Here is a 16,897-nt window from a genome sequence, read left to right as displayed (position 1 = left end):
TAATCCCACCTTTAGGAACGCCTTCCGGAGACGCATGCCTTTCAGGAAATTTCAGTCAGACCAGCAGGGATACAATCGTGACTGGGAGCCATCAGAACAAAAGAAGAAAGGTGGATACTATGGAAACCCTTCATCTACTTCAAGACGTAGACGTAACTACAGATAAAACAGATCTACCAGTAGGGGGTAGATAGCTGGACAAAAATAACTTCTAGTGCCTGGATATTGGGGGTGGTTGCGTCAGGGTTAAAATTGGAATTTTTGAGGACTCCCCCAGATCACTTTGTGATGACATCGCTGGACTCTCCGGCCCAACAACAGGCCTTAGAATTAGAGATTAAACAATTGCTTACAAAGCGGGTTATTGAAGAGGTTCCAAAACTCCAGGAAAAGACAGGGTTCTACTCTCCACTTTTCTTGATTTCCAAACCTGACGGGTCCTTTAGGACTATCATAAATTTGCATAAATTGAATAAATTTCTTCAATACCACGCTTTTAAGATGGAATCCATTAAATCAACAACTAAGCTTTTGTTTCCTAGGTGCTACATGTCGGTTTTGGATCTAAAAGATGCATACTACCATCTTCCAGTTCAGAGATCACCAACAGTTCCTCAGGATGGCAGTATGGGTAAACCATCAGATTAAACATTTTCAATTTCGGGCAATGCCCTTTGGCCTGTCCATGGCACCTAGAATTTTTACTAAAGTTCTCGGAAGTTATGGCCCATATCAGGGAAAGGGAAACCCTTGTAGTGCCTTATCTAGATGATTTTTTGATAGTCGGAAATTCTTTGGCTCAATGTACGGCCCGGGTAAATGCCATAATATCATCCTTACAGGAACTCGGCTGGATAATCAACAAGGAAAAATCCAGACTAGAACCTGCCAGATGTCAGATTTTTCTAGGGGTTCTTCTAGACTCAGAAGATCAGTCGTCTTTTCTGCCAGAAGAAAAGAAACAGATGATCATTCGAAAAGTCAGGGCGGTAAGGAGAGTTCCAAGTTTAAGAGACGCAATGTCTCTGCTAGGTTCATTGACTGCATGTATACCAGCCATGAGATGGGCTCAAGCTCATACTCGGATGCTTCAGTACGACATTCTTCAGGCAGAGAAAGAACTTCGAGGTTCTCTAAACAGAAAGCTCAGGCTATCACCAGCCACACTTCACGATCTGAAATGGTGGCTCAATCGGTCTCATCTATCAAGAGGAGTTCTGTGGAGCATCACGCCAGACAGCGTAGTTACAACAGACGCCAGTCCGTTTGGTTGGGGAGCCCATATGGGAGACATTCTAACCCAAGGGCGGTGGTCGATTCAGGAATCCCAAAGTTCCTCAAATTTAAGAGAGCTTTCAGCGGTCAATCAGGCTCTCCTCTGCTTTCTACCATCCCTGAAGAATTCGCATGTACGAATAGACCGACAATATGACTGTAGTGGCCTACATCAATCATCAGGGGGGGGCAAGATCACGATCCCAGATGTCCACTACAGCACAGATACTATCCTTAGCAGAGAACCACTTTCATTCCCTGTCGGCAATTCATATACAAGGAGAGCTCAATATAGAGGCAGACTATCTCAGTCGCCATTCTCTTCGGCAGGGGGAATGGTCTCTAGACAAACAGATATTCAGGCAGATAGTTAAACTCTGGGGTTTGCCGATGATAGATCTGTTTGATACGAGGGAGAACAGGAAGGTCAGGGAGTTTGCATCATTACACATAGCAGACTGACCGTTCATAGTGGATTCCCTTCGTATCCGTTGGGACTTCCAGCTGGCATATGCCTTTCCCCCAATGTGCCCGATTCCAATAGTTCTCAGGAAGATCAGGGAGGAAAGAGCCAGAGTAATCCTAATTGCCCCGTTCTGGCCCAGGAGGCCTTGGTTCTCTCTCCTCAGAACGATGTCAGTAACCGATCCCTGGGTGTTGCCAGTGGTTCCGGAGCTCCTCTCTCAAGGTCCATTTCATCATCCCAATTTGGAGACTCTTCACTTAACGCTGGAACTTGAGAGGGAGCTTCTGAAGGAGAGGGGGTTCTCCAATGCTTTGATATCTACCTTGTTGAAAAGCAGAAAGGAGGTCACTACAAGAATTTATACTAAGATTTGGAAAAAAATTCTTACATTTTATCAGCAACCATTAGCAGATGAAGTTCCAATTTCAGCTATTCTAGAATTCCTTCAAAAGGGCTGGGAATTGGGTTTAGCAGTCAACACGCTGAGAGTCCATGTTTCGGCCTTAGGGGCTCTGTATAACAGTGATGTAGCTGATAATAGATGGGTTGCTAGGTTTATTAGAGCATGTCAGCGTTCTAACCCGATTCAGATTGTAAGATTACCCCCGTGGGATTTAAATTTAGTACTTGACGCGTTGACTGAACCCCCTTTCGAACCATTGAGTTCTATTTCAATTAAAAATTTGACCTTAAAAACAGCTCTACTTTTAGCGTTAACGTCTGCTAGGAGGGTCAGTGATATACAGGCGTTATCAGTGGACCCCCCCCTATCTAATAATTCTTCAGGATAAGATTGTCTTAAAACCAGATCCTGCATACCTGCCAAAAGTAGCAACCAAGTTCCATAGAAGTCAGGAGATTTATTTACCATCTTTTTATGAAAATCCAGCTTCAGAACAGGAAAAAAGATATCATACTCTAGATGTTAAAAGAGCAGTATTAGAGTATTTGGTTAGGACACAAAGTTGGAGACAGAGTAGGGCTTTGTTTGTTTCTTTCCAGAATCGAAGGAAAGGTTCAAGTGTCACGAAGAATTCTATCGCTAGGTGGATTAGGGATGCGATAGGTCTTGCTTACTCTGCCAAAGGAGAGATTCCACCAGAGGGCATCAAGGCGCATTCTACTCGAGCCATGGCGTCATCCTGGGCGGAGAAGGCAGATGTCCCCATTGAAATATGTAAGGCGGCAACTTGGTCATCACCTTCCACCTTTTTATAAGCACTATCTCCTTGATCTATCTGCTAATTCCAGCTTACACTTTGGCCGTTCAGTACTTAGTGCTGTGATCCCTCCCAGTTAAATAGTCTTTGAAAGTCTCTCGTTGTGGGTGCTGTCGTGGCGATAGGAAAACCGGTTTTTACGTACTGGTAATAGGATTTTAGAATCCACAACAGCACCCATCCATTCCCCCCCCCCCCCCCTGTATTTAGATACTTATTCTTGCACTCTATTGGAAGGTGTGCCTTTAGAGATCACTTGTTTAGAGGCGATGGTGTTTAGTATTGTTTAAGATGGTGTTATCATGTACTGATTCATTGGCGGTATCCCTTGTACTCTGGAACACAAACTGGAGGGCGAGGGGGGCCGCCCCTTTTTAACCTGTAGGTTACTGTCCGGATGGTGGGCGGATCCATCTCTCGTTGTGGGTGCTGTCGTGGACTCTGTAAAATCCTATTACCGGTACGTAAAACCGTTTTTTTTTACTTTTTTTTTTTTTTACATGGATATGGTGCCCACACTGCTGTATACTACGTGGGCTGTGTTAGATACCGCGTGGCTCTGTGCTGTATACTACATAGGCAGTGTTATATACTATGTGGGCTGTGCTACATATTACGTGGCCACTGTTATATACTGCGTGGGCAGTTATATACTACGTGACTGGACAATATACTATGTGGCTCTGTGCTGTATACTACGTGATTGGGCAATATACTACATGGACATGCATATTCTAGAATACCCGATGCATTAGAATCGGACCGCCATCTAGTATCTTATAGCTATCTATTGCATTGACCCAAAATGTTAGACTTTGAGATTTTTTTCTTGTTCACCACTGTCTAATGCTGAGAAAAATTTATTTTTTATTTTTTTACAGCTATGAACCTGAACTATTTCCAGGCCTTATTTACAGGATGGTGAAACCAAGGATTGTGCTCCTTATTTTTGTTTCTGGAAAGGTTGTATTAACTGGTAAGGTTCTGGATTCCATTTATCTGTGTGTGTGTGTGTGTGATGTTATATGACTGCATGTTAATGAAAAGTTGGCAGCAAAAAGTCCACTTCTGCTCTGGTGGCAGGTTCTCTATAAATGCATTTGGTACATGTAACAGTTTCTCTTGTCAGGTCTAGGCTGTCCTGTGACCCATCATATAACTGCAAAGTCTGTGATGTGCTCACTTGTTTCAGCCGATTCTACACTCCTAATTTCCGTACTTGCCATCGTGTGCCGACATCTCATCGGAGTCAATTTGAAAATGCAGAAGAGATGATGGTTGGCACATGATGGCAGGAGTGTAGCAGTGGCAGGACCCAGAGGAGTATGGTACATTGCATACTGCTAGAATTTCTGCAAAATAATAAAATCCTCATTAAAACTAAAGGTGCTGATTGGACATTTAATGGCTTTTAGGGGGGAGCGACTGTTTATATCGCCGGACTATGATTTTTGCCCCAAGTTGATCTCCAGTTTGTGCCCCATTCATGATGTTGTTAAGGGCATGTTCCCATGTAGCAGCTATGTAAGGAGGTAGACCAGGCTGCAAGTACCTGTATTGAGCTGGGTCTGGAACTGCTGCTGAGGCTGCATCCTTTGTTTCCTGGGGGAAAGCAAAAAGGCCCGGACAGGTTCCCTGAAACGGAAGCTGGGGGCGCGGTTAAAGGTGAAAGCGTGCGTGGCGTCATGCCAGTGCTGACAGAGGCAAGGTACGTGCGCAGCGGGCTCCGAGGGGTGTGCAGCCAGGCCGCGATGACGTGCGGCCGATCCGATGCCAGGACGCTGCCGGAGTCCACCACTGTAATAAGGAAAGAGCCGGGAGCCCTGTTCAGATAATTGCCGTGCACCAGCCTAAGCCAGGGCAGAGTTCAGGACTGTTCACTGCTGCCCTCGTCGTCGGACTGTGATCTGCAGTGGAGAAGCAGCGCACCAGTGGTTGTCGGAGCTTCAGTCTTGGTGGGAACAGGCAGCGCACAGCATAGAGAGAAGTGCAGCGTGCCCAGTAGCTGGGAGCAGGGCCGGCTCCAGGTTTTTGAGGGACCCGGGCAAAAGTCTGTGCCCCCCTCCCTGTAAACACATAGCACAATTCATGATGCAGAGAAATATAGGTATAGTCGGTGCCGGACTGGGGTGCTAAGGCAGTGGCGGACACTGACAGCTTTGGGCCCCTGTGCAAGAAATGAGTTTTCCGCTCCGTCCAAAATGTTGGCAATCTGGAACGTGGAACCTTACCCTTAGGAGCAGAGTGGTTGTGGTGCTAGTGATGAGGGTCTGGGAGATTACAAGCGGGCTGAGAAAAGTGATGGCGGAGCTAGTTTTGAGGAGATGGCACGCGTGCCCCCTCTGGCACCCGTGCCGTAGGTTTACCACCAGTGTACTGTATTATGTGCACATATATAGTGTCACATGCACTGAGCACTGACCAGGCTGCAGGAACTCACATTATTATATATATCTGATATATAATGCGGGATGTCTTGGAGCCGGGCTCAGGGTCACACAGTGCAGGGTGAGGATCACTGTGACTAAAGGTACCTTCACACTAAACGACGCTGCAGCGATCCAGACAACGATCCGAATCGCTGCAGCTTCGCTGTTTGGTTGCTGGAGAGCTGTCACACAGACCGCTCTCCAGCGACCAACGATGCCGGTAACCAGGGTGAACATCGGGTTACTAAGTGCAGGGCCGCGCTTAGTAACCCGATGTTTACCCTGGTTACCATCCTAAAAGTAAAAAAACAAACACTACATACTTACCTTCCGCTGTCTGTCCCCGGCGCTGTGCTTCTCTGTACTGGCTGTGAGCACAGCGGCCGGAAAGCAGAGCGGTGACGTCACCGCTCTGCTTTCCGGCCGCTGTGCTCACAGTGAGTGCAGGAAAGCACAGCGCCGGGGACAGACAGCCGAAGGTAAGTATGAAGCGTTTGTTTTTTTACTTTTAGGATGGTAATCAGGGTAAACATCGGGTTACTAAGTGTGGCCCTGCGCTTAGTAACCCGATGTTTACCCTGGTTACCAGCGAAGACATCGCTGAATCGGCGTCACACACGCCGATTCAGCGATGTCAGCGGGAGAGCCAGCGACCAAATAAAGTTCTGGCCTTCTAGCCCCATCCAACGAAATCACAGCAGGATTCTGATCGCTGCTGCATGTCAAACTGAACGATATCACTAGCCAGGACGCTGCAACGTCACGGATCGCTAGCGATATCGTTTAGTGTGAAGGTACCTTTATTGCTGCAGCTTCAGCGTACATGCAGATAGGGTGACCCTGGAGCCGGGACCTTATCTGTATGTAAAGGTACCGTCACACTTAGCGACGCTGCAGCGATACAGACAGCGATCCGGATCGCTGCAGCGTCGCTGTTTGGTCGCTGGAGAGCTGTCACACAGACCGCTCTCCAGCGACCAACGATGCCGGTAACCAGGGTAAACATCGGGTAATTAAGCGCAGGGCCGCGCTTAGTAACCCGATGTTTACCCTGGTTACCATCCTAAAAGTAAAAAAAAACAAACACTACATACTTGCCTACAGCAGTCTGTCCTCCAGCGCTGTGCTCTGCACTCCTCCTGTACTGTCTGTGTGAGCACAGCGGCCGGAAAGCAGAGCGGTGACGTCACCGCTCTGCTTTCCGGCTGACCGACGCTCACAGCCAGTACAGGAGGAGTGCAGAGGACAGACGGCTGTAGGTAAGTATGTACTGTTTGTTTTGTTTTTTTTACTTTTAGGATGGTAACCAGGGTAAACATCGGGTTACTAAGCGCGGCCCTGCGCTTAGTTACCCGATGTTTACCCTGGTTACCAGTGAAGACATCGCTGAATCAGTGTCACACACGCCGATTCAGCGATGTCTACGGGGAGTCCAACGACCAAATAAAGTTCTGGACTTTCTTCCCCGACCAGTGACAGCACAGCAGGGGCCTGATCGCTGCTGCCTGTCCCACTGGACGATATCGCTAGCGAGGACGCTGCAACGTCACGGATCGCTAGCGATATCGTCTAGTGTGACGGTACCTTAAGTTTAAGATGGTGCAATAAATCTCACAGTACAGATCCTCTACAGAAAGCCGATAAGGCTGCTTTCACACATCAGGTTTTTTGTTTCAGGCACAATCTGGCAATTTTTGAGGAACAAAAAAAAAAACTGATCCTTTTTTTTTTTTTTTTTTACACCAGATCTGTCTTTTTCCCATAGATTTGTATTAGTGCCGGATTGTGCCTGATGGGCAGACGTTTAATCTGTTTTTTTCCGGATCCGTCCAAATAGTAGTTTCCAGTGGACTGAGAAAACGTCCACTGCAGCGTTTTTTGTTTTTGTCCGGCGGAAAAAAACGCACATGGATGGAATCGGCCAAAAACACATGAAACGTCTCGCTCTCGCTCTTTTTAGATTTTTTTTTTTTTTTTTTTTTAAAAGAGCATGGGTATAGTACAATGCCAGATTTCACTTCTTACATGAGTGATGGCTATTGTGAATTCTACAATACCACACAGCATTGGGGCTTTATAGAAGTCAACCCCTATATGCAAATTTGTGACCTACTCCCTCTTCCTCAGTTACCAGTAGGCATCTTATTGTTAGCTAAATTTGCAGCAAAGAAAAAATTGCATACATTAAAAAGTTTTCCATTAAATTGTCATATTCAAAGTAAACATTAGAAAGTATTAACTTAGAACATCTTTAAAAGTGCAAAATTTGTAGTGTAAATGGCACAGCCCACATAGCGTATATAGCAATGTGGGCACCATATCCCTGTTAAAATAAAAAATATTTATATATGCAGTGCCCCAGAGTCCTGGTCGTTGCAGTAATGTTATTCTTCCACCAGGGGGGGAGTGATGTTACATCTGAAGGCAATGAAGCAGATCTTCTGTCCAGGCATCACAACCACCAAACACACTTCACACTCCAGTGCGCCAGGGGGAGCCATGCTTCTATCTATTAGGGCACTCCTCACACTTAGGTAAAACTGGTGGGTTGGTTAGGAAGTGAGACAGAAGCTGACTGGAGGGAGTAGGAGATAGTCAGGGAGTCTCGACCGAGTTTGGCAGAGGCTGGTTGGAGTGGGTTCCAGCCAGCTCCAGACTGCGGCCTGCGGAAGACGAGGGTACATGGAGCTGCGCCTGCATCCCATGCGGCGGCATCCTAAGAAAGAGACATTGAAAAGTTATGTTTTGCAGTGAGTGAGCAACAAAGTCATAGCAACAGGAGAGGAACATCAGCGGGAGACCTCCTTCTGAAGCGCACTACCGGTAGCCAGAACACCGAGGGAGTAAGGATCTCTATGCCGTTACTTCAGAGACTGGCAGGACAGTTAATTCCACGTTGGCTGCCCGACCATTTACCCAGGAGGCAGGGTGGCAACTTGTGGGGGCCGGGGCGTCTCTAGGATCCCTGTAAAAAGCCTCAGGCCACCAGTCATACGGGTTTGTCCTATCCGTCAGGGGGACAGAGAGAAGAGACTTAACATCTACAATAGTTGTGAGGACCTCACCGAGAAGCTCAGCAGGGAGGGACTACAACATTCAGGCGCTAGAGGAAGGCTACTGATTTCCACCTGGATAAGGGGACTCTGGATTTGCCTTCAGACCGGCCGGACTCTGCCTACCCTGTGGTTCCTACCCTGGACTGTGGCTGCTGAAGCCTTCAGTAAAGGTAAAGAGACTGCAATCTTGTGTCCTCGTTATTCACTGCGCCTTACATCATCCACCATCTACACTCTGGGAAGCCCTGGGGACATGCTTCACCTGTGGGAAGGTGTACGATCTAGCTGCCATAACATCACCCCAGCAGACCCCTAAGCGGCGTCGGTCACCCTGACCGAATACCACAGGTGGCGTCACGAACATTATCCCTTTAAAGACCTTTCCCCCACAATTTACAGCGGATGTTCCCCTAGGGCCACGGACCGGGTCAGCCACCGTGACATCCCCACTGAGTACAGAAGAAGGGCCCGGATCCGAGTAACCCCTAGCCCTTGGGGGCGCTGCATATACTCCCCCCTCTGGCGGCCCCCGGATCCAGCCCTTAGCGATGCTCCCGTTCCCAGTAATGCCTTGCGGCAATGACCTGTGATGACATAACGGTCTCTCGTGATGCTATGTCATCTGGGGTCATTGCCATAAGGGAATACTGGGAATGGGAGCTGCCAAGAGAATCGCGAGGAGCGGGAAGGCTGCGGGGGGCGCCGGAAGGTGAGAACAGCACGATTTTATTTTTTATTTTTTTTTACATTATATCTTTTTACTATTGATGCTGCATAGGCAGCATCGATAGTAACAAGTTGGTCCCACTTGTCAAAATGCCCCCCCCCCTTCATCTCGCTAGGGCCCCAGCACTTGCCCGGGTGCTGAAATCGGCCCTGGCTGGGAGCATAAGCAGGGCCGGCGTCAGCACCCGGCATACCTGGGCAAATGCCGGGGCCCTGGCGAGACAGGGGGGCCCATTCAGGGCCGGCGTTAGGGGCAGGCAGTTGCCTAGGGCCCTTGCTCCCCCAGGGGCACTCAGCTAGCGGCACATCATGCAGCTGCTATGGGACCTCTGTGAGGCAGAGGGCCCGCCTGTCGCCAGCTCCCCTGCCGCCGCATGGAACTATACTGGCGTCTGCCGTAAAGTTCAAAGCAAATGATGGAGGATAGAGCGTCACCTGACTCTCCCTCTCACATCATTCCCCACTCTGCCTCTGCGGGTGCGCGATGACATCATTGCGCAGTCGCTGTGTCAGGCAGTGCAGCGGCAGCCGGAGCAGGGAGCAGCGCGGACACGTTAAGAGGTTGTTTTTTTTGTAACTATAACAGTGAATACTGGACTATGGGGCCATTCTTGGGGGAGGTGGGGGGGGCTGTGCTATATACTACGTGGGCTGTGCTATATACTATGTGGGCCATGTTATATACTACATGGGCTGTGTTATATACTACGTGGCTGTGCTATATAATATATGGGCTGTTATATGCTACATTGGCTGTTATATACTACATGGCTGTGATATATGCTACGTGGGCTGTTATATGCGATAATGAATCGTGGTATGTGTTAAAGGTGGGGGGCCCTCAAAAACCTGGAGCCGGCCCTGAGCATAAGCATTATGCAGGCCAACGTCCGCTGTCTCCTGCCGCCAGCAGCAGGGACCAAAGGGAGAGAAATGTGCAGTGTGCCCTGTGACTACAGAGAACAAGGTGCCAAACGCTTTGGGCCCGTGAGTATAGCGCACATGCCACATTAGAGGGACTGACACTTGTGCCCTGAGTTTTCAGTTTATAGTTGCTGAGCCACATTTGGCTCGTGTACAGTACCATGGCCCACAGCCTTGTCAGCCATTTTAACATATGGACTAGGCTTAGCAGAAGCTACCGGAGACCGACCGCTGCTGCCAGAAGACGAGGCATTGTTGCCCACAGGACCTCATTGTCTGCGCTATTCAGTTTATGGACTTGGGAACCACTGACTTTCATCAGAACTGCTGTTATCTGAATTACTAGATGGTGGCCCGATTCTAACGCATCGAGTATTCTAGAATATGTATATAGCAGCCACATAGTGTATAGCACAGGCCACGTAGTATATAGGAGTACTACGTGGCCTGTGGCATACACCATGTGGCTGCTATATACATACACATTCTAGAATACCTGATGCGTTAATATAGGCCATGCAGTAAATAACACAGCCTACATAGTATATAACGCAGCCACGCAGTATATAGCCGCCACGCAGTATGACACAGCCCACATAGTATGTAACACTGGCCATGTAATATATAACACAGCCCACATAATGTATAGCACAGCCCACATAGTATCGAACACTGGCCACATAGTATATAGCACGCAGTATAGAACACAGCCACGTAGTATATAACACTGCCCACGTAGGATATAGCATCCATGTAGTATATAACGCAGCCCACATAGTATCTAACACTGGCCAGGTAATATATATAGCAGCCACGCGGTATCTAACACAGCCCACGTAGTATTTAGCAATGTGGGCACCATATCCCTGTTAAAAAATAAATAAATAAATAAATAAATAAAATAAAATAAAAAATGTTATATACTCACCCGCCGGGATCCACCGTAGATCCAGCAAACCTCTGGCGATGCGCGCGCGGCTGCCACCATCTTGCGTTCCCAGGATGCATTGCGAAATTACCCAGATCACTTAGCGGTCTCGCGAGACCGCTAAGTCTTCTGGGTAACTTCGCAATGCATCTCTGGGACCGGAAGCTGGCGGCAGGCGCGAGCGCATCGTCTGACTACGGAGTGTGAGAATAGCAGGTTTTTTTTTTGTTTTTTTTTAATTATTTTTAACATTAGATCTTTTTACTATTGATGCTGCATAGGCAGCATCAATAGTAAAAACTTGGTCACACAGGGTTAATAGCGGCGGTAACTGAGTGAGTTACCCACGGCATAACGCGGTCCGTTACCGCTGGCATTAACCCTGTGTGAGCGGTGACTGGAGGGGAGTATGGAGTGGGCACTGACTGCGGGGAGTATGGAGCGGGCGCCGGGCACTGACTGCAGGGGAGTAGGGAGGGACTAATCGGACTGTGGCCGTCGCTGATTGCTCGCGGCAGCCATGACAGGCAGCTGGCGAGACTAATCAGTGACTTGGATTTCCATGACAGACAGAGGCCGCGACCAATAAATATCCGGGATAGACAGAAGTACCCCTTGGACAATTATATAGTAGACTAGATGGTAGCCCGATTCTAACACATCGGGTATTCTAGAATATGTATGCGTAGTACATTGCGCAGCCCACGTAGTACATTGCGAAGCCCACGTAGTACATTGCACAGCCCACGTAGTACATTGCACAGCCCACGTAGTACATAGCAATGTGGGCATCATATCCCTGTTAAAAAAAAGAATTAAAATAAAAAAGTTATATACTCTCCCTCCGTTGGCCCCCGGATCGAAGCGGTTACCGACGCTTCTCGCGCGCTTCGGTCTGAAGAGTGCATTGCGGTCTCGTGAGATGATGTAGCGGTCTCGCGAGACCGCAATGCATGGAGTGGACACCGGGGTGTCGTGAGGAGCAGGAAAGGCAGATTCCTGATCCGGGGGGGCCACCAGAGGGTGAGTATATAACTATTTTGTATTTTTTTTTTTTTTTTTTTTTTTACATTAGATCTTTTTACTATTCATGCTGCATAGGCAGCATAAATGGTAAAAAGTTGATCACACAGGGTTAATAGCAGCGTTAACAGTGCGTTACACCATGGTCAACGCTGCCATTAACCCTGTGAGCGCTGAGCGGAGGGGAGTATGCGGGCACTGACTGCGGGGAGGAAGGAGCGGCCATTTTCTTCCAGACTATGCCCATCGCTGATTGGTCGTGGCTGTTTTGCCGCGACCAATCAGCGACTTGGATTTCCATGACAGACAGAGGCCGCGACCAATGAATATCACAGAAAGAAGGACAGACGGAAGTGACCCTTAAACAATTATATAGTACTCTAGATTGTTCTTCAACTCGCAATATCCTTTTCCGTTTGAATGATTGAATCCCCTGTTTAACCCTGCACCTCTGGGTTACCCTGCACCCCCCTGTTACACTAAAACTGTTAAACTTGTTAACCCTTGCTCTGCCTCCTGTCTGTCACTGCATCCCTTGCACCTGCTCACAGCTACACTGCAGACTAAGTGGCTCCAAATTTATTAGGAGGCCTACACCTAATAAACTTAGTGCAACTTTTTTGGCAGGACATGACATTTATACCAGCAACGAAATGGTGTAGACTTCACCTACACCGGTTTTAGTGATGTTACCCAGTGATGGCTTGTACAATATATACGTTATGATATATAATGTTATATGATATATAATGAGGACATAGAATATGATATAATATATTTTGAGACCTGCTGCAAATATGACTTGTGACTGAATAAAATGATCACTTCATACAATCTTTTCAGAGGGGTATGCGCCCTTTAATGCAAGGAGTTATCGACTAATACAAAGATGGGAGTAAATTTTTTTATTCTTTCTTGTAGGTGCAAAAGAACGTTCAGAAATTTATGAAGCGTTCGAAAACATCTACCCTATTTTGAAAGGTTTCAAGAAGACGACGTAAATCTTCTGCCAGGGAAAGGGGGGGGGGAGGGGTTATCTGTAATTTATGAAAATTATACTAAAATATATAGGGTAATTTGTAACTGCTTGTGGAGTTCTTCTGCTCTCCAATCCAGCTAGCATGATGCCCTGTCTGATTCCCGTTGTACCTAGAACACACCACTTACTGCACCAAGGATCAGGGCAATGATGGGACGATGGTGCTACCAACACGGTCCTGAGGCCAGATTAAGGCCTCATTCACACATTGGTATATGTATGTTTTAAGCCATGAGTAGAACTTGCTCAGACTATAATTCAAAGATTGGAGCCTGTTCTGTTCTCTGTATTGGCTAATAAATGCATACAAAAATACTGATGTAGGAATAAAGCCAGACATTGCTGGATGGACCATGTCATCTACAGCAGGGGTCCCCAACTCAGTCCTCAAGGCCCACCAACATGTCATGTTTTCAGGATTTCCTTAGTCTTGCCCAGGTAATAATTGCATCACCTGTGCAATGCAAAGGAAATCCTGAAAACATGACCTGTTGGTGGGCCTTGAGGACTGGAGTTGGGGACCTCTGATCTACAGGACCAAAATGCAGAGTTAGATTTCAGGTGGACGATTCATGGTCTTATTGATGTCCCCATGGTGTACCACATAGTACACAAGTAACTTTACGGTGTTATCCAAAATCTGATTATTGTTCAAATAACACCACCCAACTAAACTAGGGACCCTAACAGAAGTCAGTGAAGGAACATAAACCTAAAGGCAGATGAGATGCTACAAATGGGATTTATTGTCAGTATTTCAGATCCGTCGGCTACACCGCAGTAAGAACAGGATTGCAAAATGTTTGGGGTAAAAATCCCTTTATTGGACATATAGGCTATGTTAACCGCAGATCTGGATAAGTCCTGTTTGGGTAAGCTCACCCAACACCCTGGATCTCCTTGACCTTTTATGCAGTGAGCATGGCCTATATGTTTGAAGGTTTTTTTTTTTTGTTTTTTGTTTTTTTAAAGCCAACCAATGGATATGAAATGCAGACAACCAAGCCTACTTTAAGCATTGCCACGTGCCTTTTTAGGATTGCAGGTCCTTCACTGGCTACTATTGGTCTACAAGAGCTCCATGGTTAGCATGAGATGGGTGCTTGCTCCTCTTAAGCCAACTCTAATTTGATGGTGGTGCCACCTACCATGTTTGACAAACTAGGGAGCCAAACTTTAGTCACTCCACAAATCGTCCTCTAATGGAGAAGCAGCTGCATAGTAAACTCCATTTCAATCATTTGGCAAGTATGAGAAGGACTGATGCTTGGGGGGGAACCTGTCATTCTACATAACCTAACCCTCCCCATCTTCAAGGTACACGAGTAAATATGGCCACCATTACAGATCTGTTAGATGTATTTTCAATGTTGGAATGCATCAGAACACAACACAAAGAAGGTTGTGGAATTATGGAAATCACAGAATTGATATACCTAATACATGATATAGGGGGAGTGAAAGGACATGGACAAATCAAGATTCACTACTTACAATTGCCAACCAATGAGGGGAGAGGTCCAGAAGTGGATCCAGTGGTACAGCCACGTCTCCTAGGAGCAGTATTCAACCTGAAAATGCCAGACTGCATGGTGATGGTGCTACCTGCATGCTACCGTGGCCTGCAGTGTCTATGGACTGGTCTCCCATGGAGCACATCTGGGACCTCATTGGTCTGTAATTACACAGGAGCTGCCAGCAGCGGATCTTGTTGATTTCCCAAAGTGCATTCGTAGTGGCAGAACATTCCTCAGACGACCATCTATAACCTCCGTGATCGCAGTTGAGGCTATAAGTGCAGGCATTTCTGCATGTGGCGCTTGTAATCGCTGCTGAAAAAATCAGCTATTAAAATTGAGTCATTTACTTGCATATCATTAACATGTATCTATCCTGTGATTGCCATGATTTCTTTTTTTCTTCTTAGTGTTGTAATTACAATGTGTATCTGCCCTGTGTCACTGCTGTCATACAAGCACATGACCACTGCAGCCAGTCACTAGCCACCAGGGCCGGACTGGCAATTCTGGCAAATGCCAGAAGGGCCTGTCTGATTGTGGGCTGCCTTATCTGCTACATTAACAGAATTGTCATCCTCAAGACTCCCACACTGTTAACAGTTGTGGTGAAGCACAAAATCCCTGGCTCTATCACTTATGCCAGCAGGCCCTGGGTGTCCCTTCTGTCTGTGGCATGCTGGATTCCAGCACCAAGCTAGGGACGTTGGCGGTGCAATGATATCACTGCATCGTAACGTCAGCATCCACTGCAAGAATGGATAGAAGAGGAGACAAATGCTGCGGAGGATGAGGAATCGCGATTAGGTGAGTAAGGATTTTTATTTATTTATTTTTGGGGGACTCTGGGGTACTATCACAATATATAGGGCACTGTGAGTTGGACCATCATAGTACAGATGCATCTCACAAAATTAGAATATCAGTTAATTTATTTCAGTTCTTCAATACAAAAAGTTAAACTCTTGAAATAGATCAGTTTGGAATGACTTTTATAAGTGTATTTCTGTTTGTTGATGATTATGGCTTACAGCCAATGAAAACCCAAAAGGCATATCTCAGTAAACTAGAATACTTTATAATACCAGCTAAAAAAATGATTTTAAAATCTGAAATCTTGGCCTACTGAAATGTATGTTCAGTAAATACACTCAATACTTGGTCGTGCTTTTTTGGCATCAATTACAGCATCAATGTGGCGTGGCATGGATGCGATCAGCTTGTGGCACTGCTGAGGGGTTATGGAAGCCCAGGTTGCTTTGATGGCATCCTTCAGCTCATCTGCATTGTTGGGTCTGGTGTCTCTAATCTTCCTCTGGACAATACTCCATAGATTCTCTATGAGGTTAAGGTCAGGTGAGTTTGCTGGCCAATCAAGCACAGTGATACTGTTTTGTAAACCAGGTATTGGTACTTTTGGCAGTGTGGACAGGTGCCAAGTCCTGTTGGAGAATGAAATTTCCATCTCCAAAAAGCTTGTCGGCAGAGGCAAGCATGAAGTGCTCTAAAATTTCATGGTAGACGGCTGCGCTGACTTTGGTCTTGATAAAATACAGTTTTACCTTCACCAGAAGATGACATGGCTCCCCAAACCATCACTGATTGTGGAAACTTCACACTAGACCTCAAGCAGCTTGGATTGTGGCCTGTCCAATCTTCCTCCAGACCCTGAGACCTTGATTTCCAAGGTCTAATGTGAAGCCTCCACAAATAGTGATAGTTTGAGGAGCTACGTCATTTGCTGGTGTAGGTCCACTGTGTTTTATCAAGACCAAAGTCGGTGCAGTTGTCTACCAAGAAATTTTAGAGCAATTCAAAAAACTTGTCAGCAGAGGGAAGCATGGAGATGGAAATGTCATTCTCCAGCAGGACTTGGCACCTGTCCACATTGCCAAAAGTATCAATACCTGGTTTACAAACAACAGTATCACTGTGCTTGATTTGCCAGCAAACTCGCCTGACCTTAACCCCATAGAGAATCTTTGGGGTATTAAGAGGAAGATGTGAGACCAGACCCAACAATGCAGATGAGCTGAAGGCTGCTATCAAAGCAACCTGGGCTTCCATAACACCTCAGCAGTACTGATTGCCTCCATGCCACGCCGCATTGATGCAGTAATTGATGCCAAAAGAGCCCCAACCAAGTAATGAGTGCATTTACTGAGCATTTCAGTAGGCCAACATTTCGGATTTTATAACACTAATTTGAAAAAATTATTTTAAAGTATTCTAATTTACTGAGATAATGACTTTTGGGTTTTCATTGGCTGTAAGCAATAATCATTAACAGAAAT

The 16,897-nt window shown here is 46.6% G+C and overlaps 1 protein-coding gene across 1 annotated transcript in view; it reads left to right on the top strand.

Moving 5' to 3' along the window:
- The window catches only part of TBPL2 (TATA-box binding protein like 2), a 50,488-nt gene extending 37,427 nt beyond the window's left edge, over positions 1–13,061 (top strand). Inside the window, exons 6-7 of the mRNA XM_069745630.1 lie at positions 3,843–3,937; positions 12,969–13,061. Of these exons, the coding sequence (XP_069601731.1) occupies positions 3,843–3,937; positions 12,969–13,048 (175 nt within the window). The 3' untranslated portion in view covers positions 13,049–13,061. The remainder of the gene's footprint in view (positions 1–3,842; positions 3,938–12,968) is intronic.
- Positions 13,062–16,897: the final 3,836 nt, after the last annotated feature.

Source organism: Ranitomeya imitator, chromosome 1 (genome assembly GCF_032444005.1).
Source record: "Ranitomeya imitator isolate aRanImi1 chromosome 1, aRanImi1.pri, whole genome shotgun sequence".
Taxonomy (NCBI): domain Eukaryota; kingdom Metazoa; phylum Chordata; class Amphibia; order Anura; family Dendrobatidae; genus Ranitomeya; species Ranitomeya imitator.
The sequence above is the reverse complement of the archived record's forward strand: the minus strand, read 5'-3'. Positions and strand labels throughout refer to the sequence as shown.